The 26,897-nt window shown below is 45.5% G+C and overlaps 10 protein-coding genes across 10 annotated transcripts; 6 read left to right on the forward strand and 4 right to left on the reverse strand.

Moving 5' to 3' along the window:
- Positions 1-886: 886 nt before the first annotated feature.
- EDB82DRAFT_481745 (uncharacterized protein) lies at positions 887-1,706 on the forward strand (the record flags this gene model as incomplete). The annotated part of the gene is made up of 4 exons (XM_065608166.1): positions 887-1,050; positions 1,139-1,281; positions 1,340-1,574; positions 1,628-1,706. The coding sequence occupies 4 exons, from the start codon at positions 887-889 to the stop codon at positions 1,704-1,706; spliced, it is 621 nt and encodes a 206-aa protein (XP_065463644.1).
- A 1,202-nt stretch (positions 1,707-2,908) lies between these two features.
- EDB82DRAFT_569920 (uncharacterized protein) lies at positions 2,909-4,488 on the forward strand (the record flags this gene model as incomplete). Its single annotated transcript, XM_025725984.2, has 2 exons — positions 2,909-3,277; positions 3,324-4,488. 2 exons carry the CDS (start codon positions 2,909-2,911, stop codon positions 4,473-4,475), a joined length of 1,521 nt encoding a protein of 506 aa, XP_025594529.1. The 3' UTR covers positions 4,476-4,488.
- On the reverse strand, positions 4,489-7,398 carry EDB82DRAFT_453648 (uncharacterized protein). Its single transcript, XM_025725986.2, has 4 exons — positions 7,216-7,398; positions 7,045-7,153; positions 6,916-6,989; positions 4,489-5,957 (listed from the first exon to the last, which is right to left on the reverse strand). The coding sequence occupies exons 1-4, from the start codon at positions 7,342-7,344 to the stop codon at positions 4,554-4,556; spliced, it is 1,716 nt and encodes a 571-aa protein (XP_025594531.2). The 5' UTR covers positions 7,345-7,398; the 3' UTR covers positions 4,489-4,553.
- A 2,146-nt stretch (positions 7,399-9,544) lies between these two features.
- EDB82DRAFT_410309 (heterokaryon incompatibility protein-domain-containing protein) lies at positions 9,545-10,252 on the forward strand (the record flags this gene model as incomplete). The annotated part of the gene is made up of 1 exon (XM_025725987.2): positions 9,545-10,252. A coding segment is annotated over one exon (708 nt), but the record flags the coding sequence as incomplete, so codon positions are not given.
- Positions 10,253-13,355: 3,103 nt separating this feature from the next.
- EDB82DRAFT_357478 (uncharacterized protein) lies at positions 13,356-15,006 on the forward strand. The gene is made up of 2 exons (XM_025725989.2): positions 13,356-13,939; positions 13,998-15,006. Exons 1-2 carry the CDS (start codon positions 13,666-13,668, stop codon positions 14,969-14,971), a joined length of 1,248 nt encoding a protein of 415 aa, XP_025594533.2. The 5' UTR covers positions 13,356-13,665; the 3' UTR covers positions 14,972-15,006.
- Positions 15,007-15,084: 78 nt separating this feature from the next.
- Positions 15,085-16,992, forward strand: EDB82DRAFT_542434 (ankyrin). Its single transcript, XM_065609349.1, has one exon. It carries the CDS (start codon positions 15,144-15,146, stop codon positions 16,890-16,892), a length of 1,749 nt encoding a protein of 582 aa, XP_065463645.1. The 5' UTR covers positions 15,085-15,143; the 3' UTR covers positions 16,893-16,992.
- Positions 16,993-17,073: 81 nt separating this feature from the next.
- Positions 17,074-17,723, reverse strand: EDB82DRAFT_518565 (uncharacterized protein). Its single transcript, XM_025725990.2, has 4 exons — positions 17,587-17,723; positions 17,480-17,530; positions 17,328-17,418; positions 17,074-17,273 (listed from the first exon to the last, which is right to left on the reverse strand). Exons 1-4 carry the CDS (start codon positions 17,641-17,643, stop codon positions 17,200-17,202), a joined length of 273 nt encoding a protein of 90 aa, XP_025594534.1. The 5' UTR covers positions 17,644-17,723; the 3' UTR covers positions 17,074-17,199.
- A 25-nt stretch (positions 17,724-17,748) lies between these two features.
- Positions 17,749-18,773, reverse strand: EDB82DRAFT_518567 (membrane-associated, eicosanoid/glutathione metabolism protein). Its single transcript, XM_025725991.2, has one exon. It carries the CDS (start codon positions 18,499-18,501, stop codon positions 18,064-18,066), a length of 438 nt encoding a protein of 145 aa, XP_025594535.1. The 5' UTR covers positions 18,502-18,773; the 3' UTR covers positions 17,749-18,063.
- Positions 18,774-23,083: 4,310 nt separating this feature from the next.
- EDB82DRAFT_580898 (uncharacterized protein) lies at positions 23,084-24,637 on the forward strand. Its single transcript, XM_025725992.2, has 4 exons — positions 23,084-23,330; positions 23,391-23,553; positions 23,607-23,693; positions 23,749-24,637. Exons 1-4 carry the CDS (start codon positions 23,125-23,127, stop codon positions 24,457-24,459), a joined length of 1,167 nt encoding a protein of 388 aa, XP_025594536.1. The 5' UTR covers positions 23,084-23,124; the 3' UTR covers positions 24,460-24,637.
- Positions 24,638-25,100: 463 nt separating this feature from the next.
- EDB82DRAFT_481754 (triose-phosphate transporter family-domain-containing protein) lies at positions 25,101-26,441 on the reverse strand (the record flags this gene model as incomplete). The annotated part of the gene is made up of 4 exons (XM_025725993.1): positions 25,101-25,445; positions 25,493-26,118; positions 26,234-26,301; positions 26,353-26,441. The coding sequence occupies 4 exons, from the start codon at positions 26,439-26,441 to the stop codon at positions 25,101-25,103; spliced, it is 1,128 nt and encodes a 375-aa protein (XP_025594537.1).
- Positions 26,442-26,897: the final 456 nt, after the last annotated feature.

Genomic DNA, 26,897 nt, shown 5'->3' on the forward strand with positions numbered 1-26,897 from the left:
CTAGAACGCAAATAACCTTAAAGTGTCAGCCTGGCTGGAGACGTCCACTATCAGTGCAACGGCTGTAAGTTCCTCTCGTTACATCGTCAATCCCGCCTACTTTCCGGTATCTTTGAAACTTTGAAATTAACCCAAGCGTCAGCACAGCAACTACAGCCTTTCTGCTATGCCTTTCTACTGGCTGAAGATCATTTGCTCGGTTGAGTTTTGTCAGTGCGTCTCCAGTGCATACTTGATCTTACATTCTCCATTTCCTCTTCTAGAAGGCGCATATAGTGCCAAGGCTATTACAAAGTATCGGCTACTACGAAGTGCATTTTTAAACAATACGCTGGTGACTACAATATTCAGCTAAAATATCTCACGATCTAAAGCCTTAGGTATCATTAAACAATTCATAGAGTATATGTCGTGATATAGAAGACTAATACACGATACATGCTCCATTAGCTATCATCTGAATCTAATAGCCCCATAAGACAGACCCTCATGGAATCCAATACTTTATTAGAAAACTGTCTCTGATGCGAGGGTGAGAGTTACCCTACAATGGTCAGTATAACATGCCAGTAGGAGGCTTTTCCATGTGATTGTTGCGTCGAGGTATTTCATGGTTTCAGCTCCGCCAACCCTCCCAGCATTCGCTTAAACGGTCAAAGGCGTATCAACTCATGGATTCATCACAAGGCCGATGTCTTTCGGGAGGGTCTAGAACTGGAAGGATTGCATCGATCACAGAATCTTTTGTCTCCGTCTTGGCGACTTGGGTAAACTTCTTCCTTGAGAAATATTATCAAGTCTCACTATGGTATCTATTGTGCACGACGATGGTAACGCTACGTGAAGGGCTGGCATGATAGTCTCCCTACACCGCTGAAAAAAAGGCATGATCGTTGTCTACAGCTTCGCCGCGAAGGATTCATACCAAGAATTCATTGACATCTTCGAAAGCTGTTGCCTGAATACCCCTACTACCTGTTCAGTGTCATTCCTTTTATCGCCTCACGAGTTAGGAGACTTGAGTCTTGGCAACTATCTTGTGTCAGAACTGTGAGTATAAGACGAGATTGAATGCCTATGCATCACTATAAAGACGGAGCTCTGACGCGATGAATGCTGTTTGATCTTTCATCACAAGTCACACTCTCCAAGAACCACTACTCTTAACACCTCTCTCAAAGTTACCTATCAATACGAAGTTCTCAATCTTTACCCAGGAGCTTCTAGCTGTTCCAGCTTTGACGTCCGCCCTCAACCCTGCTGAGGTTGATGCATCTGACGGTATGTCCGAAACTTCATCTAACACCCAAAACGTTGAAGCACTAACCGTTATCCTCAGTCACCAAGCGTGAGAACTGCAAGCTCACTCTCCAGTGGAAGTCGAACTGGAGAGAGGGTAGTCTGCGAAGATACCGAGTCCAGCTGATTACAGCTCCCCGGGAGGATTCTCACCTGAGTCTGTATTGCAGTCACGTTAAGAGGGGCCAAGCCCAGCTCAGCAACATTCAGTGCTACTGGAGAGACGGCATGTACGTCATTGACTTCAGTGACGCTGATGGTCCTGCTGGTTACGTGTAAGTTATATCGAGTCTCCATTATGGTATCCTTATCTAACATTTCGAACTAGTACATACAAGCGAGTCTTTAGCCAGGCCGGCGATGTATGCGCCTGTGGAACTGGTTGCCAGGTTGTCAAGAATCTCTAAGCTACATGCTCAAATATTGGTCACCTAGTGGGAGTAGTGTTACATTTCTACAGAGAACAGTGAAATCTCAGATGGTGTTTAAGGGGAAGTGCCACGAATTACATGTTTACATCCGTGGCATTGTTGTGGATTGTAGTTTAAAGGTGTTTACCTCAAAAAATAAAATAGTTGGTACTTTTGCTTCAGTGATCTCAAATATGCTCATGGCTAACAAGCCCTCATCCTCATACGCCATGCCGTTAATGGTGGGCCCTGTAATCGTAATTTGACTGATCGGCATGTGTAGTGAATGAGAACGAAAACATTTCGCGGTAATAACTGGTCTTTCATGAGGCTTGGACACATCAGAGGCGCGTACTAATTATCAGCTTCATCATGGCCGTCCTTTCCTAAGATGACAAAGAATTCAGATCGCTGTCTTGCGCCAGATGTTATAGACCACGTTGGTTGTAACAAGGTCGATTTTCTTAAGTCCTCCTTGCTTGCATTGCTATGTTGGTTATCCAGAAATATCTCTCCAAAACGGATCTCACAATGATAATTTAAAAAGCTTTCCTTATTTCTCTATCGAAGAAGACAAGATAAAGCATTTTTCGAAGACAAACCGGGTTGCTCGTGACCTGAAACACAGTCGATCACAATGTCGCATTCGCCGAAGCCGGACCCTGTTGATCATCTGTACGATTCGACTGCTGCGGATGGATTCACGAAAATACTTATCGTTGGGTGAGGACAAACGTGTAGCGATCTGTCTCAGCGGGTCGATTTAAAACGTGGTTCCAGCACCGAGGACCAGGCATACGAAATGTCGAGTCCATTACGAAATCCAGATTGAGCATTAAAACTTGATGAAAGTTGAGATTAACTACAACCTTGCCTAGAAGGGGATGACGAATCACAGACAGTTCCGGAGATACAGCAAATCATATACCGTTCCGAATGCGGGAGAAGCTAGTGAGTCTTGGAGCCACTTCAACTGCAACATACATCTTTGACGATGGAGCATTTCCCCATGATTAATCTACTTTCTAGGTTTAAATCGATGATTAGACTACCCCATATACCAGTCACTCTGACCGAGGTCTCGTCCGGTTCGGCATAATGGCCGATGCAAGAACCGGTTGAGACCGTACCTATAAATCCGATGTTCGCATACCCACGCACGCACCATGTGCAGTTGAACGTGTCGTGTTAGCTTCACAATGGCTGTGATGATTGTTGAATTTCTTTTTGTCCTTATTTGGCTCCAGGCCTGTTTGGCTACTGCCGCTGGTTTAACATCACTCCCAAAGGTCAACAGAGTGCGGACCTTTATCCTCACCGACATCCTCAATGAACCTGATGATAATATGTCTTTGGTCCGATACCTCTTGTACTCCAATGAATTTAACACAAGAGGAATCGCAGCAGTGACATCATGGTCTCTAAGAAACGAGACACATCCTGGGGAGATCAAAAGGGTTATTGAGGTCTATAGCAAGGTTGTGGACAAGCTCAACCAGCATGTTCATCCAGACAATTCTTATCCTCATCCACAAGACCTGATAAGCAAGATATCATCTGGCCCTATCGTCAGTATCCCTCGTTCTTTCAGGATTTAAATGCTGACAGTTTTAGTCATATGGCAAAGCTGCCCTCGAGCAACCGCTGAGTGAAGGCGCGCGGCATTTAGTCGAGGCACTACGAGAATCTACAGAACCACTCTACGTCAGTCTTTGGGGAGGGGCAAATACCCTGGCCCAAGCCCTGCAATACATCGACAAGACCGAAACAAAACGCGTCGCATCTCAACTTCGCTCCCGTCTTATAGTTTACGCTATCTCAGACCAGGATGATGCAGGTCCCTACATCAGAGTCAAATGGCCCGACGTCTTCTATATTGTCAACGTTCACGGTTACCGAGAGTATAGTCAGGGCACATGGACTGGCATCTCCACTGGCGATAACAATGCTGCCAACAGGACGAAAGTACTTGACGATTGGCTGACTCCCAACATTCGGATTGGGCCACTGGGAGCTGAATATCCCAAGATTATTTACACAATGGAAGGTGATAGCCCAAGCTTCATCTGGACAATCCAGAATGGTCTCAATATTCCGGGGCGGCCGGAGTATGGAGGTTGGGGAGGTCGATATACCCGCGTCACTGAGGATTCTGATATCAACGAGTATGCAACTTCGGCTGATACTCTGGTCAACAATAATGGCGAGAACTGGAGGAGCCACTATGCCACTATCTGGAGGTGGCGTGATGCTTATCAGGACGACTTCGCTGCACGCATGCAGTGGACTATCGTCGACAGCTTTAAAGACGCTGCTCATCCTCCAAAGATCTCTATCAACGGCTCCACAGGTTATGAACCATTGCGATTCCAGGTTGGTCTTAACGACGCCCTAGTTCTGGATGCCAGTGAGACATTCGATACAGATAACCTCGATGACGCATCCGGGCTTACCTTTGAGTGGTATCCCTACGCTGAATGTGCCCTTCCCTTTTTAACGAGTCTCAATGCGAATTTCTTCAAGATCGAATCATTGTCGGCGCCATCTTATACCAATGGTACGCTTTTAGTCAATGAAGCAGGTTTCAGCAATGCTACTCTGGGGCCGGTAGTCAAGATTTCGACAATGCTTAATAGTTGGGTACAGGAGCAGCCCAGTGTGGTGGATAAGGAGTGGCACATCATTCTGCAAGTCACCAACAACAAGGGGGCATATCCTATCAGACGGTACAAACGCGTCATTCTTGAGATCCCTGAGGCTGCATAGCGTTTTATCAATGGAAACAACTGGATTTAATACAAATCATTGGTATTTCAAAAGACAACCTCAAATAACATGGATTACTCAAAAAACCAATCCTGCTTCAGTTCGTGGCCAATTAAGCAAGAGATCCTTCATCCACTTCCAATAACCCTCTTGAGCCCACTGCCGTAACAGCTGCAAATTGTAAATAATCTGATAAATCCCTTTTGAACTCGATGTATCTCCAATCGACTTCTTCTGCCAGAATACCGTCTTTTCCCCATCCGCCGTCGTGATAATCAGATGCCAATCGTGACCCTGTATGATAATACCTGGTATGAATTCTGGTAGATCCCAGATCTTGTCGGAGCAGAAACTCATTTCACCGGCTCTTGATCTCAACACAGACAGCTTGTCTGCAGCGTGTTGTCTCATTTCGAGGAGTTGCCGAAGAAATTGCCATTGGGCTGCCATCCAAACTTCCATCTGGAGCCTAGCGTTCTCCCAGCCTTCGCCGGTCGTTTTCATGGTTTCAATACTAATAGCGATTGGATTGTCCGAGAGCGGACTCAGATTTGCGTGGTTAAACATGCCCATCGGTAGAATCTCCCTGATAGTCTCAATGATCTCGACAACTCCCATTCTCTTATCCTGTTTGGGGTCGATGTACATGCAAAAGTCAACTCTCTTAGATGCTGACGTGACATGATACTCGTTGATGATGGAAGCGTTCGAACTAAGTCGAAAGTCGAGGAGTTGGTCTCTCCGCGGACCGTGTAACGGCCTCAACGCAGCTTCAAGGACGCGATGGTGGACTTCGGTGTTCCAATCTGTTTTGGAACAGCCTTTGCTGTCGCAAAAAGCTGCCTCATGTAGAATCCACTGAATAGTCTCAGGCGGAGGTGTATGACCAATCTCATCGCGGTCATTCGAAAAGAGGAACTTGCTGAGAACTGGGTTTTGAGTCCATTTGAAATCACTATAAGTCTCTCTATCGAGATGACTGAAGAGCGACACGTGAGAAGTCGGCAAGATCCCAATTCCTGAAGAAACCAGGTCAATTTTATCTAAGAGAGCTTCCAATGCAGCAGGTTTATCGTGGAAAGCACTCAGTTGCTTGGCCACGACACCTCTGCTGTGAAGTTGAAGGGCGCGTAGTTGCTCAGTAGGCGAAGATAAATCCGATTGTTGTGAGACGCGTGACTGAGTCAAAGACAACGAGGTACCGGATTCGGTTCTTGGTGTCCTCATTCGCCTCATCGGGCGCGGTGTTTCAAAATCATCGCTATGAGCGCGTTTTGAGGAATGATGACTTCGACTTCGTACAGAATTCATCTTCTTTTCACTTTCCGACGCGTCTTGTGTGAGTGTGTTGAGGCGACGGCGTTTTCCAGAAGGCTCTTCTTTGCGCGCGATAGGTTTTGAGGACGGATCGATCTTTTGAATCCAAGATTCTATTTCGAAATCAAGGGACATTGTCTCTACATGTAAACAAAGTGTTTGTGCCTTCTATAAACCATTCAATGAGGAAATGATTTCTAATTGTTATTGTTTTGTTGTTGCATCAACCATGCTAGCGGATTGGTGGATACGCGATCCGTGGATTCGCTTCGCGTAGAGGGTGACAGAAAACAATTCACACGATCATCACATTTATTGTTATGAAGATGGATCTTTTTGTACATTGTTTTCTGTCCCCCCCGGTTCGCTTATGAACGATTTGGGCAAAGATAGGCGCAGACGCTAATCCCTCTATAGTGTCAGAAGGAGTAACCGCTAGAGGAGTAGTACAAGACAATATAAGCAGGTCAGCTCGTACCCCTCAAGCTTGGAGTTTAGACTACCTATTTCTTACTCCACTTCTCTAAAGGTCAATTGTTCTGCTAACCACTAGTACCAATTGTTCCCTTGTGGAACGCCCTACTCTCGAAACATTTTACAGAGCTAGATAATTAATTCTGGTTCTTTTTGCACCATTTGTGGAATGACCTCTTTAAGATTGCCTTCATTAAAAGCTGAATTTATTTTTTACATACCAGCTGCAAGGTAAATCGCTAATTGAGGGAGTAATTGTCACTTGTATACGACGCGATTGAGAAATGTCAAATTACTACCGGGTAGTTGCTGTGGCAAACGTGTCGCAACAACTGACAAGAGAATATCCGAGTGTATCCAACATGACCCGTGGAAACCCACCTGGCTTACATGTGTATTTACGGTGATCGAGAATTACTGCGATCGTTTTGGAATTTACTACCACTATGAGGCAATTGGGCTATCCTTACTCGAAACAGATTCAGATCCCAGTGCTGACAAAACAAATCCGATAGTTAGAGAATTCATTTATGTTTATTTAGCTGAGGTATATATATAACGACTGTGCTGAAAGATAAACTTGACGCGTTGAAAGCGATTGTTCTTGATCTGCCATCCCGGCACTAGGTACTCTTGTCCAGACCTAAACACATGTCTGTTGGCAAGTCTGTCCCTGGCGGACACAACGAGATCCACACTTGTCACCGCACCATGTGCAGTAAACTGCGAATAAGTCAGTCAGGCCATTCGAAGTCATGAACGATAGGTGTATCCTTACGTGGGGGGTCCTCAGCGTAGCAACTGCCATCACCGATAGTGCATGAGCCACCTTGGCCGACACATTCTCGGCATCGGGGTTCAAGGCCGCGGCTCAAAAGTGCATGTGGCTACGATAAGTGTCAGTTTTGGAGACGAATCCAGTGATGTATAGGAGGCTGTAGATACTTACCACTTCCCGTACAATAGTCTTGCCGTCGCGTTCGACAACCTCAACTCCCATAGGCAGGGCGCTAGGACTGGCGATGGCTGTTGCAGCCATTGAGGTGAAAAGGATGGTCAAGAGTCCGGTAGTCTTCATCTTGATGGTATGGTATGTATTGTGTGTATAAGTGTAGAAGAAAGTAGTTGAGTGTGATGATTTGAAAGGGAGTTCTTTGGGGATTTCTAATTCTTATATACCCGTTCATGCCCAAAGTCTCTGTACTCGTAACACTACTATTTTCCATTATGGGCATTTTCGTTGTCTATCTCTTGAGTACAGTAACCTCACTCAACATCTGATTCAATCAATGCTTGACGTCTGTGATGTCACCACCTCGAATGAGTGACTGAATTAGTCTAAGACTCCTTGTACACTCGTTCTCGTCAATAAGGCTGCCTGAGCGTGTTTAGTCCGAGGCTACCAATCGGAAGGCACGCAAGCAAGAGACCGGGGCCGGCAATTGAGTTGTCAGCAATGTAGATCCCGTCAGCTGAACGTCTCGGGCAGTTCACACTCGACCCACTCTACAAGCAAACAGGTACTTCGGACGCTCGCCTGAATCTACAAACAATAAGTACAATTTTCCTCAACATTCGATTTATATGGGTTTCAACGGAACAGGTACGGATCTCGGCATGGCCTCAAAGAATCAGCAACCACGTCATTTCTTGGGGGCTGGATTGGAAAGGATCTTTTGCGGATGTCGCTCTGAATGTCAATTGGCCCAGAACGAGTTCCGCGTTGTAGATCCGAATCCTTCATCTGCCGGCATCTATGTTCAAATCCTCCGCAGGCTGACGTGAGCAAGGCACCTGCAGTATTAGGCAGGCTGAGCCCAATCAGCTGGCTAATCTCGCGAGGCACTTTTGTATATTCATCCTGCATTGCTTCGGATTGAGTTGAAGAAAAAAGCAATTAGAGTTGCACAGTTAGTGAACGATATCGTCACTGGATAGAGGCAAGCAATTGACCCCAACACTACTCTCACGTCTGCGCTCTGCTCATAGTAAGCTGACTGGTATTACCTATACTGAGAGGCTTCACAAAGTCAGCGTCACTCACCGCTCAACTGAACCATAATATCTACTGCCATTCATACCTGTTAGCTCGATTGGCTGTTGTATCGCTGTGTCCCGCTTGATCCATGCATTAACAATATACCCTTAGCTACCTCGACCGACATCAATAGGGCTTGCCGACGGCGAAAGAAACGTCAAGAGATCGTCACCAAGTCTCAAAACGTGCAGAAATGAAATAGCCATGCCTCGCACCGGCGAATCCTGCTACCTGGACCTGCCGAAAAGGTGTTAATTCAAAGACGATCTCTGGTATCACCTTCGATCCTTATGTTAGGATGTGCTTCCTGTAGGGACTTTGTGTTACCCGATTGGAATAGCTCCACCTTGAAACACTCCAGTAACAAAAGGTTGACTATGCAGATCTCGGAGAAGGATACTTGTCGGATTGCAGAGCATCACATTTGAGCTTGACTGCGGAGATGATGAGAACTGGCAGACTGTAGCTGGTCGAGTATGATTGTTGCATTGTAGTAGGAATATGCGTCTAGCAACGTTACTTCCAGTACCAATATATGATGAAAGACGTAATGTATCTAAACATCGCTAGGAAAGGTTCTTGGAAGCAGAAACAATTCTTATTCATCATTAGATACGTGAAGGCAACCTTCTCCCGTCTAACTTCCCCACTCAGGTATAGGTTTGCCTCGATGTTTACCGAAACGCCGTTTCCCGGCCTCAAGATTGCCGCTACTTACAGTCTCAACCTTTTTGATCTTGTCGGCCCTACATTGTTCTATATAGTAATGTTGGTTTCTCGTTTGAGGCACATATGGTTTCAATACCTGTTTCTATATCACGGTATTTATAGTAGCGAGCAACAACATGCGGTTCCCATAGATTCCCAACCATTAGACGTCCTGAAGCATTTAAATGGTTATCAAACACTCAAGTAAATAAAGCATTTTTTTATTCTTAGATAAAGTAATTGCAAACAAAACGACAGGTACATCAATCTCATTCAGTTAGGGGCAAGTATGTAAGACGGTGACATAGAAAACGAGGGCCGAGTCACATAGAAACCTTCAGATATTGTATTCACATAGTTGTGTACTGTAAAGGTTTCCCCTCAGTGCTTAACCCCTGCTCTCATCTTTTATCCGGCCAATGCTACTGTGGAGTGGGGGAAATGCTCACGTAAGCAATATCGGAATGGAGAACATTCCTACCTCCTAAGATTCTGATATGTGTCAACTGCCATTAAAGAACGTGCTACAGCTATGCGTCTTATCAATACCAATACCATACAGCTAGAATTCGTCAACGACGATGCTGTACCAGACTACGCAATCCTTTCTCATACTTGGGATCAAGAGGAAATTTTATTCCAGGATATTGGACTAGAAAGTGCCCAAGCGAAAAAAGGTTACAGTAAACTCCGAAATTGCTGTCGTGTAGCAGAGCAAAATGGGTTCGACTATATCTGGGATGATACCTGCTGTATTGACAAAGCAAGTAGTGCAGAGCTATCAGAAGCCATCAACTCCATGTACCGCTACTACCAGGAGGCCAATGTTTGTTATGTATACCTCGCGGATGTCTCTGCAACGTCTCAGATACCCGACAGCAGGTGGTTTGCCAGAGGATGGACTCTCCAAGAACTTATCGCGCCCCAAGAAATCATCTTCTTCGATCATTTATGGGAGGAACTGGGGACAAAAAAATCCCTCGTACATGTCTTGTCAGAAAGAACAAGCATCCCAGAATCCATTCTTTCCAACAGCGATGAGTTAGAGACCACAAGCATCGCACAAAGGATGTCTTGGGCCGCCGATAGGGTGACGACGCGTAAAGAAGATGGCGCATACTCTCTGATGGGTTTATTTGGTATCAACATGCCGCTTCTTTACGGCGAGGGTGAAAAGGCGTTCTATCGACTACAGGAAGAAATCATGCGTGTTTCCGATGATCATAGTCTATTCGCTTGGCGGTTCCCCGGCGCACGAGGCGGTTTGCTTGCCCCAACACCTGCTGCTTTCAGGTACTCGAGCGACATCATACCATGGAACCCATTTTCACCTTACAATAGCCCTTTCACCATAACAAATAAAGGCGTGCACATGGAGGCCCCATTCATCCCCAAGGACACAACGGGACGGGGTCTTTGTGTTCTTTATTGCACAACAATTGGGAATAGAGATAAGCTCATTGCAGTCCATTTGAGGGACAATTACCTGACAATGGAGCATTTTGATCGATGCAAAAGTACCGACTTCCAGTGGATTGATTTGGACACTTTCAGCTTTACACACTATCCTGCAAGGTCTCTGAGTGTCAGACTCCACACACCAGCAATATCCCGCAAGTCTAGAAGACATCAGGAAGAAGAGTTTGTTCCTATCGGATCACTCAATCTCAAGCACCTTCCTTCGCTATCAGACGCCGCGTCGGAAGGAGACACGGGGACGGTTTGGTTCATATTGGCTAACAACATTGGTGCGTTGTCCCAAGTCACAAGCGATCAGATCCGTTCAGCTGTTTGTCTCGCTGCTCGAAATGGGCACGAGGATCTGGTCAGACAATTGATGAATAGAAGAGATATATCCAGCTTGCTAGTCGACAAGGATGGTCGGACGGCGCTTTCCCACGCAGCCGAGGCCGGTCAAGAACGTATTGTTAGATCTATTCTGTCTAGCGCCAGAATCCACCCCGACACACGAGACTCCAACGGACTAACAGCCTTGTGGTATGCCGTACATAATGGGCATCGCACTTGTGCAAAGCTACTTATTCAAAAAGGTCGAGTCTCTGGTAATGTCGGAGGCAGCGACAACAGGCAGAGCGTTCTTTGGCACGCTATATCGGCTGGCGACGTCGAAATAGTCGAGCTCCTCGTTCATCGGCAAGCTCTTATTGATGCTAAAGGCGAACCACTGGTATGTCTAGCCGTGGCAAATAAAAACATTCCCATTGCGACGCTCTTGCTAGAAAATGGTGCCGACCCAGACGAACGTGATGGCAAGAGGAATACACCGCTTCATTTGGCATGTGTGAATGGCCAACTTGATATGGTAGCACTCTTGATGAGACAAGGAGCGAATGCGGACAGATTGAACACTGCTGGTAAAACAGAGATGGCCTTTGCGACGTTAAGTGGCAATGTCCCACTGGTGAAGCTTTTGCTTGAGAATGGGGCCAATCCAAAGGCGAAGTGTGCTAATGGGAAGACAGCTGCGGCATATGCACAAGGGTCAGAGATGAAGAGTCTATTTGCAGACCATCGATGGTACAAGACGATACTTGATAGAACTAGCACGAATCGTTCAGCAATGAGCGGTCGCTCATGAGAACTGTTTTCTACGTATCGTAAGAAAATCCTAGTTCTTCCATGACAGACTGGTGTTTCACATACTTCTGACGTTCATTTGTCAGCCCTTGTGAAGCCCTTGTGAGCCAGGGAAGTGAATGGCTATCTTGTCGAAGGGAACAGCCTTGATGCATAGTCGACTAAAGTCATCAGACAGGCTGCAACTCTTTTCAAGTTTATGTTTCTTTCGAGCCAGTTCGACATCTCCCCAAGAGCTTAGCTGCCATGGCCCTTGTTAAGGGAAATTAGCAAAGTTAATCGCCCATGACAACAGTAACTTGCTCGTTTCACCGTGACGCTGTGTATTATCTTGATTATTTTCGTCATTATGCCTTGCTTATTGTGGCTTCAAGACTCTGGGTTGATCATAATAACTAACAGGTTGCTGTATTTGAGCGAATACTTTGGCTCTCACCGCAGGAGTATCACAGTAACTTGCCAGCTAGTCGTCGAGCATTGTCCGCAAGTCTTGTCACCAAGGGCGTTGGCGTTTAGTTTCAGAGACTTACGTCTCTTACCGCCCTCGCTGAACAGAATCACATGTAGCTGAAGTGTTATTCATAGTTCTTTACTTTAGCGCCCTTGGGCTTAGTCTAGTACTAACGGAAGTACTTAGTAATGGATTGCTAGTAATTGGCGGATTGTTGTCAACGTCCTGATCGGCACGATACGTCCGTACCGAATTGACATCCGTTTGTGGGGCAAAAGTGACTTTAATTCAATTGATGAGTTCCGTTCAGAAGATCCGCCGCAGCTAGTCACGTGACCGTTTCCGTTGTCGCCGGACATATGGCCTCTCTCTTGGTGAGGACGAATATACGGCAAAATTGGGGTCTTTTTGTATACGGATATAAGTATCTTTGTCTTATAGCCGGGCAGCCGGCCTAGAAAGGGACCTCCACAAGCTAGCTTAGAAAAGGTACGAAGGTCAAGCTTACAGAAGTCATCTTGAACTTCTCGAGGTACAAGAACCCGCTTATTGCCTCTTTCGGCCACAAACGGATGTCAATTCGGTACGGACGTATCATGCCGATCAGGGCGCAAGTACGTATCTCAATCATCGTAGTGTGTACCTATATCAGAAAACTGCTGCATTTAACGACAATCACTAACTAGACACGGGGGAAAACTGGGCAGGCCCAGAGGCAACCCCAAAACCTAACTACTGAACCTAATGAACATACAATTACAACTCGCTGGTTGCAATAAACTGGCCGGACACGGTCGTTAAATAGAAGTAGGTTATTGCTCCGGCTGATCTCAAAGCTCATCCCACCGAATGCGATCATCTAGCCGTAATCGCACTAAACATTGCATTTTGATTTATTCTGCCGTATGGGGCCACAATCATTTTATTGTTTTTACATAATCGCTTTAGCTTTCGCCTAGGCCTTCTCAATTTGGGGAGCCAAACTTAGAAAAAGTCATAGACGAAGAAGCCCGAAGCCAAAGGCTTGGTACGAGTAATCTAGTCATTTGACCTTCAAACTCTGCTCTTGTCGTGAGAGATACTCCAATTACTTCATATCAACATGCTATTCGACGCCAGCGTTTATGGCAACATCTCTCCAAGCATTGTGCATCCCAACGTGGTGATGACGAAACCGATTATGCGTTAACATGTTTTCCATGGTAACACAATGCACAAAAGTGATGACGTTACCTTATTCTTTCTTTCGTTATCAGGCCAACAGACCGAACCGAGTTCTTACCGACATGTTTGTGTAACAAAAGGCTTAGGCAACGCTGGAACAGTGTTTGCGCCAAACCACGTCACAGCAAACTTTATTCCTGTTTCACTCATTCAGTCAGCCTTTAATTCAATCTTGTTGGCAACACAAATCTGAATTTATTAAAATAACTTTACCACATATCAACCTTCCCCCCAAACTCTCAAGGCGCAGCCAACAGAATCGATACTTTTTCTCATCACCGAATTGTTATAAGAGCAAGGTCTGACCACAAGCAGTCGACCTCTAACTGTCACCTTTCATCACACCATCCTATATCCTTCTTCAGTTCTTATTCAGTAAGATGGCGGAGACCAGTGCCCTGCTGCACAGCTCATCGGGCCTTACCCATCCGGTCCCTAGTCTGAATACGTTCAGGCCCCGCATGGGTCAAACTTTCAAGCTTACGGTTATGGTACAGCCGCTGTATCCTGATTTCCAGTTCCACGTTGAACAGCATGCCCTGATTCTGCTTGCAGACCTGAAACATTTCGAGAAAGGTCATGCACTATCGGTGGAATTGGGCCCTAGAGGCTTGGGAAGAAATTTGGACAGAGCCTCCCCATTTTGCAAGCACTGTAAGACCCCCTGATCTTCAACTGACATTTGGGTAGTGCCAGGTAACCATGGATACAGACATGCATCATATCGACCCTGACAATCTCAAAAGTGAGACCTGGAAGCACGCAGAGGATAAATTGCCCACTGTGCAACTACCTCTGACCCGTGAACGTATCCGTGAAGAGAGCTGGGAGGAAATTTGGCGGTCAATGTACTACAATCAGCGGTTCAAGACTGACCCAGACCTCCCAATTGTCGTACGCAATCGGGCAGAGGAACGCATTTGTTTTGAACGCGATGGTCATGCCTGTATGTTGACAGGGAAGAAGGGTGACCTAACTCTCTTCTGGTTTATCCCGCCCACGTGGAACAACAATGTGGATGGAAACAATGTCACGGGCAATCTGTATTTCTCAGGTCATATCTTGGCTGACGTCGATCTTATGGATGATATCCTCAGCGTGACCGAGCTTGGCAAGAGCCACAAAGCATGGAACATGATTTGCGTTGACCGAACTCTGTACAGATTCCTGTCAACCGGTTGGTGTGCGTTCAAGTTTCAGGGTACCACCCGACGCCATGACGGAAAATTCGATGTGCTTTTGCGGTTCTACTGGATGCCTCAGTTGACAGCGCGATTCAACAAACCCACTAACAACTTCGACATGGAAAACATCATACGGGAGTTCAAGGCATTTGTTCAATCAGACTGTCCCCAGCCGCCTCACTATCCCAAGGAGTCTCCGGCACCTGAATCTGGCTACCTCATCCGCCTTGTTATGACACAAGAAGAAGGGAGAAAGACCGAGTCTGCAGTCAAGGTACACTGGGCATGTGTAGTGTACACGGCTCTTTGCGGTGGTGCCGGGCGCTCTCAGTTCCTGACTGGTATGGATCAGAGCGATGGGTCTTTGGTGCCCAGGGACAATGAGTTCGAAGAAGCGAAGGAGCGGTTAGAATTGAAACATCGGGTGGCCGAGATGGGGTGGAAGAAGGCTTACCGAGAGACTCGCAGTGATGGAACTACGTCATCTAGGGATACTATCTAGATAGTAGATATGTGGGCTGATGGATTAGTAATGGTAATTTGCTATGCAACTAGCCGAGGTGAATGGATCACAAACTGCGCACTTTTCCCCCATTCAGTATTCATTAAGCACGAAACCAATAAACCAGTTGACTTCTTGCTTCCCTTTTATATCGCAACTTTGTAAGAGAAAAATGATGCTAAGGCGTATGTCCATTGCAGATCGTATCAAGGATACGTTCAAAAGGGCAGAATCTGATTACCCTTTACACTCCTCGATCTGCAAAAACGACTTATCGTCCTTGCAAGAAGTGCTTGGTTCCCACGAGGCTTCATTTTTGTTGTCGACTGGTGATGGCTGTTGGGGAACTCCGCTACACGTGGCAGTCTATTTGGACAAAATCGAGGCAGTAAATATACTATTGCAAAGTGGCGTCGACGTCGCTGCTGGTTCATCCGAACACGAGCATCGCTTATCGCCACTAGCATTAACTGCACGTTTGGGTAACCAACGCCTCCTTTGGCGATTATGGCAGCATCTTCACTCGCAAACAGTGGTAAAGGAGAAAAACGTCAACTCATGTCTATTTGAAGCCTCAATCAACGGTCAGATCACTGTCCTACATGCTCTATTGACATGGAAGGAATGGACAACAGAAGCCAAGAACGAGGCTTTATTTTGGGCAGCACAGAGCTGGAAGGCATATTCTGTTGAACTCCTTACTACCGAACTGTCCTTTTGCCAAGACGTTTTAGACAAGGCTCTGCATCATGCAGTTGACTTCAGGCCTTTAATTAGAGACGACTTCAAACTTGACTACAATGGTGATGATTATCTGCAGCAACAGCTTTTGATCGCACACTTGGTCGATGTTGGAGCTGATCCGAACGCTATTATCAATGGACAGCCACCAATCATTACTGCCGCTCGCTCTATAAGTCTGGTTGGAGCTTTGAAAGTGTTGCTCGATAAGGGAGCCAACCCAGACGCTACTGATTGCAGGGGGAAGTCAGCATTGCACTTTCTGGGTTCACCAACCGCTTTAAACCGAAGTGGACCCGTAGTGCGTTTGAATGAGACCGCGATTCGTATTCTTCTCAGTCACAATGTCTCCGTTTCGCTGGGGGATAATGAGTCTGGAGCTAATCCCCTTCACGCTGTCGCTTTTGGCTCCAACCTTAACACGGTACAGTTATATCTATCCTCTTGCCCATCGGACGAAAGAAGTCAAGTATTGAGATCCAAGAACAACTTCGGCGAAACGTTACTACATTACGCAGCTGCGGGAGCCAAGCGTGATATTGTGGAGTTTCTTCTCAGCCAAGGGCTTGATGTCAATAGTATCAACACAAATAGCTGGACACCCCTACATTGCGCCTTAACCCCAGCGAGGCAAGGCCCGCAGCTAAACGGGTTCTCAAAGTCAACATCTGAAGCTTTGGGAATTGCAAAGATACTTCTCTTTCACGGCGCCGACCCTCGTGCTGTTACAGCTGAGGGATGGACGCCACTGCATTGCCTTTCCCTCTTCGCTGGCAGAAAGAAAGAAAATGCCGAACTTGCCCAGTTCGTGGACAACATGATCCATCGTGGTGTTGATATACACGCCCGAGCAACATTTCTGTTTTGGAATGAACTGGGCGACGTAGAACCCAAGTATTATTGCTGGGGTCACGAAGTCCAAGAGAGCATACGGGATCCTGAGAGCTCAGGGGCGATAGTACGGTTTGGTTACAATCCACTGCATTTCGCAGCTGCCCATGGTAGCATAAGTATGGCCAAGGCTTTGCTTGAACATGGGGCTGATCCACTTTGTAAAGATGCGAGAGGAAATACTGCAATCAAGATAGCAGCTAATTCGTTATTGTTGGACGATTGCCCAAGCGTACGACAAGCTATGGTAAAGCTTCTAGCAGAGGCAGCTGATCTTTATTTATCTTAGAAGAAGTATAAAGGGTTGGAAGCTTGACAGGTTGGTAGGATGGCGAGTGAGGAGAAATCAACAAGGTGGAAAGATATGAAGTTTTTAGATAAAAGTGAGGCATACGTAACAGCTCACTGGCTGCACTTCATCAAAAGTATTTTAGATAACTCACCAGTATGCGTATCATATGGGGACCTCTATTGGGATGTCTGAAGGTGTATTTGTATTGTGTTTGGTTCCTATCGATATACCTGTATCCTATCTTCTGGATACTACGATGTTCGCGTGTTGTAATACCTACTCTAATCACTAGCACAAACTAGCTTCAGCGACCTGCTTTCTTTGCGGCAGTACGAAGCCTAGTAATCTGCTTTTTCCAGCCGAAACACACATTACAGCCTATATACTAGAGTAAGAATGATATTCCATCCAGATGCCATTTTTATAACTCACTGTTTGTATCATGCTGATCACATATATATATGCCATCATCATTCGTAGAAACTGGTGGGCATGTAAGGGCGTCGCGATCCACGGAGTCAAACTATACGATTCAATTAGTCATATATGTTCCTTATTAAAGGATCAGTAGTTATCAAACAAACCCCGTAGAACGCATCATTTTCCTCACGAAGATCTACACCGCAATCTTCGCACTATTTATCAATTTAGTACAGTGGTCTTGCTTAGATTTAAAACAAAGTATACTGACAACTTCTGCCATGTGTTGCTGGCAGAACACGGCATCGTTTATTTCGACAGTGGCCATGATTGTGTTATAAATTGATCTGTAAAATTGGAAGGTGAAAGCAGAAGGATGAGTGAGGGGAAATCAACGTGGCAGAAATGATATTAAGTTTTGAAATGAAAGTGAGACATTCTTCGGTTCTATGTAGATCCGTGAGATTTAAGCCTATGACGTCGAACGGAGCTGGGCGATGACTTGACCCAAGGGCTAACCCAGAAGTGCATTATTAGCGTGAAGAATACAAATTGCGTCATCAACGAAGTTGTCGTCAGTACATGTATAGAGTATAGCGGTCAATGCGTTGATGATTATCATTTATTCACAATTGCCTCCAGTCTTCTAGACCTAAGAAACGCCCCAACGTATGTATTCCCACCACCAGCAATCTTTCAATGCCTATGCATATCACCACTAGTTCAATGTAGTTTCTCATCAACTAAATTAGAAGAGAAGCTCCCAGGCCGCCTTGGCTGTCAATCCCACAAGGACAAGCGAACTGGCGGCAAAAACTGGGAAGCGCACCAGGACATTGTTGGTGGTAACATGAACCATGCTGTGAATGAATCTCAGACCGACGTAACCCCATGCCATACGCACAGTAATCTTGTCCTTGACACCCAAAGCAGTCAAACCGAGCAACACAGCGTAGAACTGGGTAGGTTGCTCAAGCAAGTTGTTGAAGTTGTCTGCTGGCCACTGAACATAAGCAGGCAGCTTTTCGGCCTTTTCCTTCTTGACAATGGCTGGGTCGAAGCTGACATTGTATTTGGAAAGCGCGGGGGTTCTGCGGATGTACAGCAGTGCTTCCATGGCAAAGGTCCAGGTGTTGAGGCCAAGGAGTGGGCCAAGGAGGGGCTTGTCTGCAATGAGAGGAGACATTTTTATGAAGTGTTGGATGATGTTTGAATGTGTATGAAGTCAATCGACCGAAACAAGTAAGAAATTGAGGTTTTGGAGGTAGAATGTAGAGAGTAATAGACTTGCAGGTAGGAATGAATTTCTTTTAGCCGGATACGCTGAAGGATTCTCTATAAATGCGAAAATCAATCCGAGATACCATCTACAATTTGTCAGCTCTGCAGATTAGACTTTGATTTTAAACAAGTTCAAAAATTGTGACATAAAAGTTGATTGGTTGCGTTGTTGATTCGATGGGGCTTCTGTTTCTCCCGCGGATACAGGTCCCATCTGCAGTGGGGCAGAGGTAAGATTTAACAAGCTAAACACCTAACTCCGGTAGCTCCGCGTCTGTTGACTATGAAACTGAGTTACAAATAACAACGCTAGCGGAGAATTAGAACTTCATATTTCGCCGCCTAGATCCTCCCTACTGCCGACTGACGCCATGATTCTGCTCGAAGGCTGGGCAAATGTTTCAGATGACTAATTATCGTTTATTCTCTAGTTTCATATTTGGAGAATAGGGGGAAAGTCCCATGTGTCCTAGCACTATAGACTACCGTAAGTTTCCATCAAATCCATGGGCCTTAGCTTGCAGCCATAAGTGGTATGGGTAAGGTGAGTACTTTTAATTGACATTCAACCTGCAGTCAATTCAATTGTGTAAATCATAGATTTGATGATAAATATCCTCTAGACTATACAGGAGAGATCGCCAGAGCTGACAGCCAGCGCCTTGCACAAGCCACAGACCAAGCCCGATAAATATGGTAGAAATATAAGGTATGGTGTTACAAGCCTTACATTCAAAGGGGGCATGTTCACAGATGAGACGATTATACATAAGTCGATTGCGGACACAATAAAATCGTTGCGTCTGTTATATGATGATAATGTTCACAGTTGGGTTTTTCAAAGGGTAGTGTGAATAGTGGAGCACTTTGCGAAACCTATGGGTCAAAACAATGATGAGAGCGCTCAGTGTATCAAAAGCCTGGGCAGGTTGAACAAGTTCTCTCCCATAGCAAGCAGTGACGTGTGGTTATGCATAAATTGCATATAGCCAAGAAGAAAAACACTAGATTAGGGTATCTCAGATGTTGAATGTCATTTAGTCTGGTATAGTTTAGCTATATATACCTTCGGTTCTGCAGAAAATAGACCAGTTCCTCATATCTCCCCATGGGTTGCCGCGATATGCTCTAGCACCGGGAAGGATATTTTCCATGCACTAAGGATATAGTTCTCTGTAGCCAAGCATTCTGAACATCCAGTTGACATACGGGTGATATTCATCGTCAGGTAAATACTGGGGTTTATATGTCAAAATCCATAAATCATCAACAAAGAGGCAAGGGCATCTCGTGTCAATGATATCTTTTGCGTACTCCTCTCCAATACATAACGGACAGACCGTGTTAAAAATGCAATTGTCAGTACCTTGGAACCGCACCGCACTGCAGAAACTTTCAAAGCCATCCGCCTTTGAGTTGTCACAAAATCTGGTGGTGAGGCCCGTGAGGCTCTTGCAGAAGTAGCAGTCTCCGTCTTCAAGCCTGGATATCATGTCTGGAACTTTGATATTGTAAAAAAGGACGTCGAACCCACTGTCTATTTTTGAGAGTGAAATCGAGTATATAGGGTCCTTTGCAGTGCTTGATACTTGAAAAGGGGGTCTTTGATCAAGTCTTAACTCCTTTTCCTCTTCTAAGGGTATACGTGAAGGATCTTTGAGGTAGCTCTCATACATTTCAACATCGTACGAAGACGAGATCGTTCCACAATGGCTCCAATCCTCCAGGACGTTACAGATCAAAACGGATTCCGCTTCGCCGCCATCCATTTGAACAGACTGTATCTCAATTGAGTATACTGCTTTTTAAACATCGTCGTTGGCGAAGGGTTCGACGTGGGAGATGATTTCAAGCCCAATCTCTGTAGGAAGTGTTTTGTTGCCTGTCTCGGGGGTGATATGGCTTGGATTGCGGCAGATTGTTTCGTAGACAAAGTTAAGGCCTCATGAGGCGACGTCGAGGATGAGGATAGACCCTAGATCAACCAGACCCTGTAAGTCGGATCGCTTGACTGGCTTCATTGCTTTGGACTCTGTTTGTTCGTGAGTCATCTGCCGTGACGTGGGTTTTGGTAGGCTAGTTGTTGCCTGGAGCTCGCTGGGATGAAGTCGAGGACATGTTGACAACGTAGAGAAAGTGGGAAAGCCGAGACTATATGTAGTTGATGGGAAACTCTAAACGAAAAAACTCCATGCAAGTAGTATATTTATTCACGGGAAAACAGGAGAACTTCTTATCATAGTTTGACACAACAATCTTCTAGTTTATACTTTGGGGCAGAATTCTTTGGTTATCATGTCCGCATGATAGAGTCCAACCCCAGAGCTTTGGGCATATGGATGATTGGCTGTGTCTGTTACCATCAGATTAGATCTCGCTTCCAAATTCTCGTTCCTGGGTTTGGTAGCTTGTCGTTGCGAAGAACAACAATGATGAACTATATAGCTATCAAAAGTCGGTGACTTACGGAAAGGGAAATTGGCTCATTTGTAATTTTGGAGAGCCTGCGAGGTAACGCACGCAAGATGAAGGTTTTCGAGTGTGGACATGACAGTTTTGATGGGGAAATTTAGTTTATTCACCTTAATCTGATAGATGGCCGTCCAGGCAGCTATGTTTTTGGCTCAGTCAAGGTTGGGGCCAGAACCTACCGTTACCTGGGCTCCCACAGGAGCCCAAATGTTTGATGCAGGATAGTCTTAATGAACTTAAATATTAATCCTGGAGGATCTTTCTCGTTCGAATCATATCTCGTAATCTTTCCAGTTGGAGAAAGTGTGGAGGCAGGCAAATTTCTTCACATGCTCTGCGCAACAGCTCTTAAGTGTTTGTGAATTGTTCATGGACACAAGATTAGAAATTAGTTAGCATATAATTCCGTCAATCACTTACTACTTATTGCACTTCGGATAATTTCGTTGGATCTGCAAACTTTGTGCATGATAAAGTAAGGTATGACTGGATAAGAACAGTAGCCGTAATTCTGTGCTTGAGCATTCTTCTCACTTTTCATTTTGCAATATAACTGGCAGCCTCAGAAATGCGGGTCGAAGTTATGTGGCATGCCGATTGTTGTGGATGTATACGCCGTGGTTGTGCTGGAAACATACGGACGCGGTGTGCCGTGTTATCGCCGCGACGTTAGCATATAAGCCAATCACCCGTTAGTAATCTTGAGTGGCAGTATGGGTATATTAGCCAAAATAGCAAGGATGCGAATTGCAGCTGGCTGATGTTCCAAGGCTCTTGTCAAAGTCGATGTCTAATTTCATTCCTTGTCGAGTACTAGCTCGGCCCACAATATGCAGTCCAGCATTAAGGAACTTCTGGTAAGCCGCAACGGAGACTGCGAATCCATCGCTGGTCATGTTGCATTGCAGCTTGGCTAAAGGTTCGCAAATAATTGGCGGACCCTCGGTGTCCTCGGTAGAGCAGTCTTTATCAGTTTTGCCAGAGTTTTCCGCTGAAACAGTGGATTGGCTTCTCACAGTTTTCGTATTTCGCGCCGCTACGGCAAATACTTCTGCTCCGACCACTAAACATTCTAGATACGAAATACCAGTTCATGTAGCATCATCTTTCACCAGATTGTCGGTCTTTAAGCTGAAAATGCACTGGAGCATCAATGGGACACATCAAAGGTTCCATCACCTCTGTGAGCCTGGATGCATGACAGAAATGTAGGCAGCTCTATCACTTTGGAAAGCCTCGAATATTCGCCTCTTTTTAAACAACCACCCGAGGACATAATCGAATATTATATTCAATACCAAGATTTCCTAGTACAAACAATGATAACTTCTTCCCATATTTCCGTGATATGTCAAGATTCCGATACGTCAGAACTTCAACGCCATACCTCTTTCGTGGGTAACCTCCAGTCTCGGAAATTCCGTTTTATCAGTCGTCGAAAATGGGCTTCGTGATCCAATTAGCCTTTGCCCAGTGTCTGACAACATCATACACCTATTACTACACTTGGTATAGATTAACCCAGCGAATTAGAAGTCTTATGATCGGGTTACAACACAGATCAAGATAGAGTTAGTTCGTAAGCTGACTGCATGAAACTTAATCTTAGCTCAGACAGAGTGGGATCGTCCAGACAGGAAAATCTCTGTTCTTACCCGTGGCCTTGGGTATCCCGTAATTACAGGACAGTTAATATTTGCCTAAAGCTGTGCCTCGTGGCTAAGCAAAGACATAGCTCCGGGAATCATAGCGTCGGCCCGTACCACGTAAGAAACGATCCATTTTGGGTAAGTCAATCTATTCCTCGGTCTACCTTACCGTAATACCCTGGCGTAGGGCACAAAACTTCACCGAGTTCCGCCAATGATAAACAACACATTTCAACGCTATGCTCATTGCAGGGATCGCTCCGACTTGGCATCCGGAAGGACTGTAGGGCTCTTGCAGATCATCGTTAAATATTTGGCATTTAATCAGTCGTTCTCTGACCTTCTACTCACTTGTCCATTGTTAGATACTCTCAAGTCAAGCCGCTGTCTAGAAAGACCATCTAGCTATGCACGTCTCTCTTCAGGCACTCGCCATCTTCCTTGGCGCCTCCTCGATGGTTGCGACTGCGCCAACTGAGGCATCTGCAAGTGATCTTATGCTGGACTTGAACAGACAGGCAATCAATGCTCTCGAGGATACCGTCACTCAGTTCAATGAACGATCGACCCCTAAGAAATGCACAATTGCCAACGCTGCTGTACGTCGCGATTGGTAAGTATACTCCCCAGCAGCCTTGCATTTATTGCTGTGACTGGGCTAATACAATTATAGGACCGTCATGTCTAAGAAGGAGAGGAAGGCTTACATAAAGGCTGTGAAGTGTCTGCGCGACAAGCCTTCCAAAGCCAATCCTGCTTTTGCACCTGGTGCTCGCAGCAGATATGACGACTTTGTAGCCGTCCATATCAATCAGACTCTCAGTATTCACGGAACAGTAGGTCTTCATTCAATTGGAGTTAACTCCTTTTCAACTAAGGAATTTTCAAGGGCAACTTCCTCACTTGGCATCGATACTACACTTGGGCGTATGAGAAGGCTCTCCAGGATGAGTGTGGTTACAAAGGTACCCAGCCTGTGAGTACTTCGACGATCAGCAACCACGGGAACACTAGTCCACTAACAATTGCAGTATTGGAATTGGTTTGAGACTCGCGACTTTGCTTCTCACCCATTATTCGATGGCTCAGACACCAGCATGAGCGGTGATGGAGAGTACTTCAAACACAACGGATCGTTCGGTGGAAGAGGAACCATCCATGTTCCCAGCGGCAACGGTGGCGGCTGTATCAAATCTGGCCCTTTTGCCGGTGCTGTTGCTAATCTCGGCCCACCTGCACCCAGTATGGATGGAATGGTAGCTACCAAGACACCCCTCGAGTACAACCCCCGTTGTCTCCGTCGCGACCTATCACGCTACGCCATGGAACAGTGGATGACGTATCCAAATCTGCACAACCTTACACTCGGCGTTGCTTCCAGTAACATTGATATTATGCAGAAGGAGTTTCAAGGAGGACGATTCGCAGAGGGATTCCTGGGCCTACACGGTGCTGGACATTATGGAGTCGGTGGCGACAACTCTGATCTCTACTCGTCGCCCAACGATCCCAACTTTTTCCTTCATCACTCGATGGTCGATCGTGTTTACTGGATTTGGCAAGCTCTTCACCCAAAACAGGCTAATGATATCGCAGGCACCATTACTGTCTCTAACAATCCTCCCAGCAGAGACGCTCTCAAAACTGATCCATTGAACATGGGAGTCAATGCCCGCGATATTACCATTGGTGACGCACTAAACACCCTGGGCGGCTCGCCGTTCTGTTATATTTATCTATAGGTATTATAGCACAGATAGTTGATCTATCTGTGAGTTTCTAGAAGGTAGAGCATGTCGCATAATTGTGGCCTTTCGCTCACTAAGGAGTATATCTCCTGTAGTCGAATGTGTCAATCGGAATATCTATATACAAAAATGATCTATCGCCGTCGCCATCCTAAGTGCAATAGACAAAAAGATACATGAACATACAACAGCGGGGATTCGCTGGTCGTCACCGACCCAACTACTAATCCGCCGGTTAGTGGCTTGACTATGGGAGAGCGGACGGGATCCCGTATTTTCCACTACCTTTGGTCGTATGTGCTCAAACTGCATCTTACATTATTTCATATAGCATTACCTTTCGAAACTAATTCACTTTCCGGGCGCTAGCATGTGTAACGGCCATTTGAACGTGGTTGCATTAGCATTCGTCTGTTATAACCCTACGTTTGGCGATCTCAGAAACTCGCTTTGGACTTCGTGTCAGTTTGAAGCCTCAATACCAGTTTATGAAACTGTGTTATCCGTCATGTCTGATATAGAATTCTGTCAAGGCAGCCAATATAGGCAGGGTTTGCATAAAGTCCGACAGTGAGAGCAGAAAATAAGGTTTTGTGGTTGATTCTAAAGTTAAGTCGCCAGGACTATTGTTTATATTAAGGTAATTGCGTTCTATTGAGAGTGACAAATGTTATGCCTGATATGAAAATCACCATAACGCCCAATAATACCAGCAAGACTTTTCGAGACCATATTGATCGATCATTTTTAGAGGCCAATTCTCTTGCTACACCCGACGACCAGTTTATAAGAGACAAGTAGGCCTCGAAGATTCTCTCCTGGCCAAACGCATAGTAGACAAGAGCACAAAGGGTGATACTGTAGCCAAGCAATTGTATAGGTGTGATCGTTACATGCCAGATCAGAACTGAGCAAATAACAAGCAAGATGTTCTTGAATATGCCTGACAGAGACATAACGAGACCCGAGGTTTTACCAATCTGTTCATAATTAGTAACGGACATCCTGGTAACGGATTTGTACTTACAAGAACCATGCTGGTAAAATTGAGTGTAAACGCAACGGCTGCGTTCAAGAATAGCGTGGGAAATCCAACTCGGTGAAAGTCGGCCACATCAAAGTGTGGTACTTCAATTATGAGCGCCACAAGAAGGTTCAAGATGGCGACAACAGGGGCGTAGTAGTAGAGGCCGACCATGGCATCCATCTTCAAGCCCTCTCCATTGAGCATGACCTGTGTCATAACAACTCTCACAGCCTCAAATGCAAGTCCACCCATTTGGAAGATAAAACCAATTACGGAGAACTCGATCATGCCAGCACTTGCGACTGCAACGCCCATCGCAATCACAAGAATGTTGGCAATCTTTCCGATAGTTGGATCCATGACGCCGAATAGCCATGAAACAAGCATGACTGAAACGGGCGACGCCGCCTTTAGCATCTGAATAACCGCCACCGACAAGTACAGGTAGACGAAGTTGGATGCAACTAGCGACCCAGATGACACAATGCCGATGGGTAGAACTGTGGTGAGGTAAAAGTCCCAGCTATTTGGAAGTTCATGACGGCTGTCGAGGTAAGTCGTTGTGCGGGCCAATATTTGGGTGATGACAGTGGCAAAGACGAGATGCCACGTCACGAGTAAGATAGCTGTCAAGAACTATTGTTAGCGAATTATTCCATCAGTGTGGTTTCAGGTTTTATTACGGTATTCTAAAGAATCATTAGTTACAATGTCTCAGATACAAGAAAGATGCAGACATACTGAACCCAGCTGTATCAAGGAGCCATTTATTAAATAGAATAGTGATATTCGATGAGACAATCCACGCGCTAGTAGAATCAGTAATTATGTAGCGTCCAAAAATGGATGATATTTCTCACGTCATATAAAGACCAACTTTGAGTGATGATGGCGTGTCCCTTTGGCCGAGGCCTGGTGACGACAATGGTAAGGGCGTATAGGATACCATCTGGATCTGTGTTCAATCGGTTATTGGGAAGAGGAAGGAAATGTCAGAATCATAGCAAAGAATATCAAGTGGCAAAGGCGGAAGAGTTGGGATAAAGATCTGGAAGAAGTTTGCAAGATGGTTTAGAATTATACGAAGAACATTGGCATTTGAACAGAACCTCAGAGTATTCCACCAACCTCAAGCTTTCTCAGGAGAAAGACAACCAAAACAAGCTACCGCGCAAACATTTTTACGAGTTACCCCTGTATTCTGTTCTAGATTGGTCTGGTACCTGGGTCATTTCCGGGAATCTGTTGTGAAAAGAATCGCAACGGAGGTAACTACCCCCTGCACTGACTCATGGGGCTCAATAGTGTAGTTTACCTACCAACAGCTATTTACTTTAGACTATTGGCGTTTTTTTAATGAATTTTCAGCTTTCCATTTTCCTTCAAGGCTTTCATTTTGACAAAC

The sequence above is a fragment of the Fusarium venenatum genome (genome assembly GCF_020744135.1).
Source record: "Fusarium venenatum strain MPI-CAGE-CH-0201 chromosome Unknown EDB82scaffold_4, whole genome shotgun sequence".
Taxonomy (NCBI): Eukaryota; Fungi; Ascomycota; class Sordariomycetes; order Hypocreales; family Nectriaceae; genus Fusarium; species Fusarium venenatum.

Coding starts and splice junctions, on each gene's coding strand:
- EDB82DRAFT_518567 (XM_025725991.2), bottom strand. CDS start 18,501: ATGTCTCCTCTCATTGCAGACAAGCCCCTCCTTGGCCCACTCCTTGGC.
- EDB82DRAFT_453648 (XM_025725986.2), bottom strand. CDS start 7,344: ATGAAGACTACCGGACTCTTGACCATCCTTTTCACCTCAATGGCTGCA. Junction 7,154..7,215: donor AGACTATTGTACGGGAAGTG/GTAAGTATCTAC, acceptor CACTTATCGTAG/CCACATGCACTTTTGAGCCG. Junction 6,990..7,044: donor CTACGCTGAGGACCCCCCAC/GTAAGGATACAC, acceptor ACTTATTCGCAG/TTTACTGCACATGGTGCGGT.
- EDB82DRAFT_542434 (XM_065609349.1), top strand. CDS start 15,144: ATGATGCTAAGGCGTATGTCCATTGCAGATCGTATCAAGGATACGTTC.
- EDB82DRAFT_357478 (XM_025725989.2), top strand. CDS start 13,666: ATGGCGGAGACCAGTGCCCTGCTGCACAGCTCATCGGGCCTTACCCAT. Junction 13,940..13,997: donor CTCCCCATTTTGCAAGCACT/GTAAGACCCCCT, acceptor CCATGGATACAG/ACATGCATCATATCGACCCT.
- EDB82DRAFT_580898 (XM_025725992.2), top strand. CDS start 23,125: ATGCACGTCTCTCTTCAGGCACTCGCCATCTTCCTTGGCGCCTCCTCG. Junction 23,331..23,390: donor GCTGCTGTACGTCGCGATTG/GTAAGTATACTC, acceptor ATACAATTATAG/GACCGTCATGTCTAAGAAGG. Junction 23,694..23,748: donor GTTACAAAGGTACCCAGCCT/GTGAGTACTTCG, acceptor TAACAATTGCAG/TATTGGAATTGGTTTGAGAC.
- EDB82DRAFT_518565 (XM_025725990.2), bottom strand. CDS start 17,643: ATGGCCACTGTCGAAATAAACGATGCCGTGTTCTGCCAGCAACACATG. Junction 17,531..17,586: donor AGCAACACATGGCAGAAGTT/GTCAGTATACTT, acceptor ATTGATAAATAG/TGCGAAGATTGCGGTGTAGA. Junction 17,274..17,327: donor TGATCAGCATGATACAAACA/GTGAGTTATAAA, acceptor TCTAGTATATAG/GCTGTAATGTGTGTTTCGGC.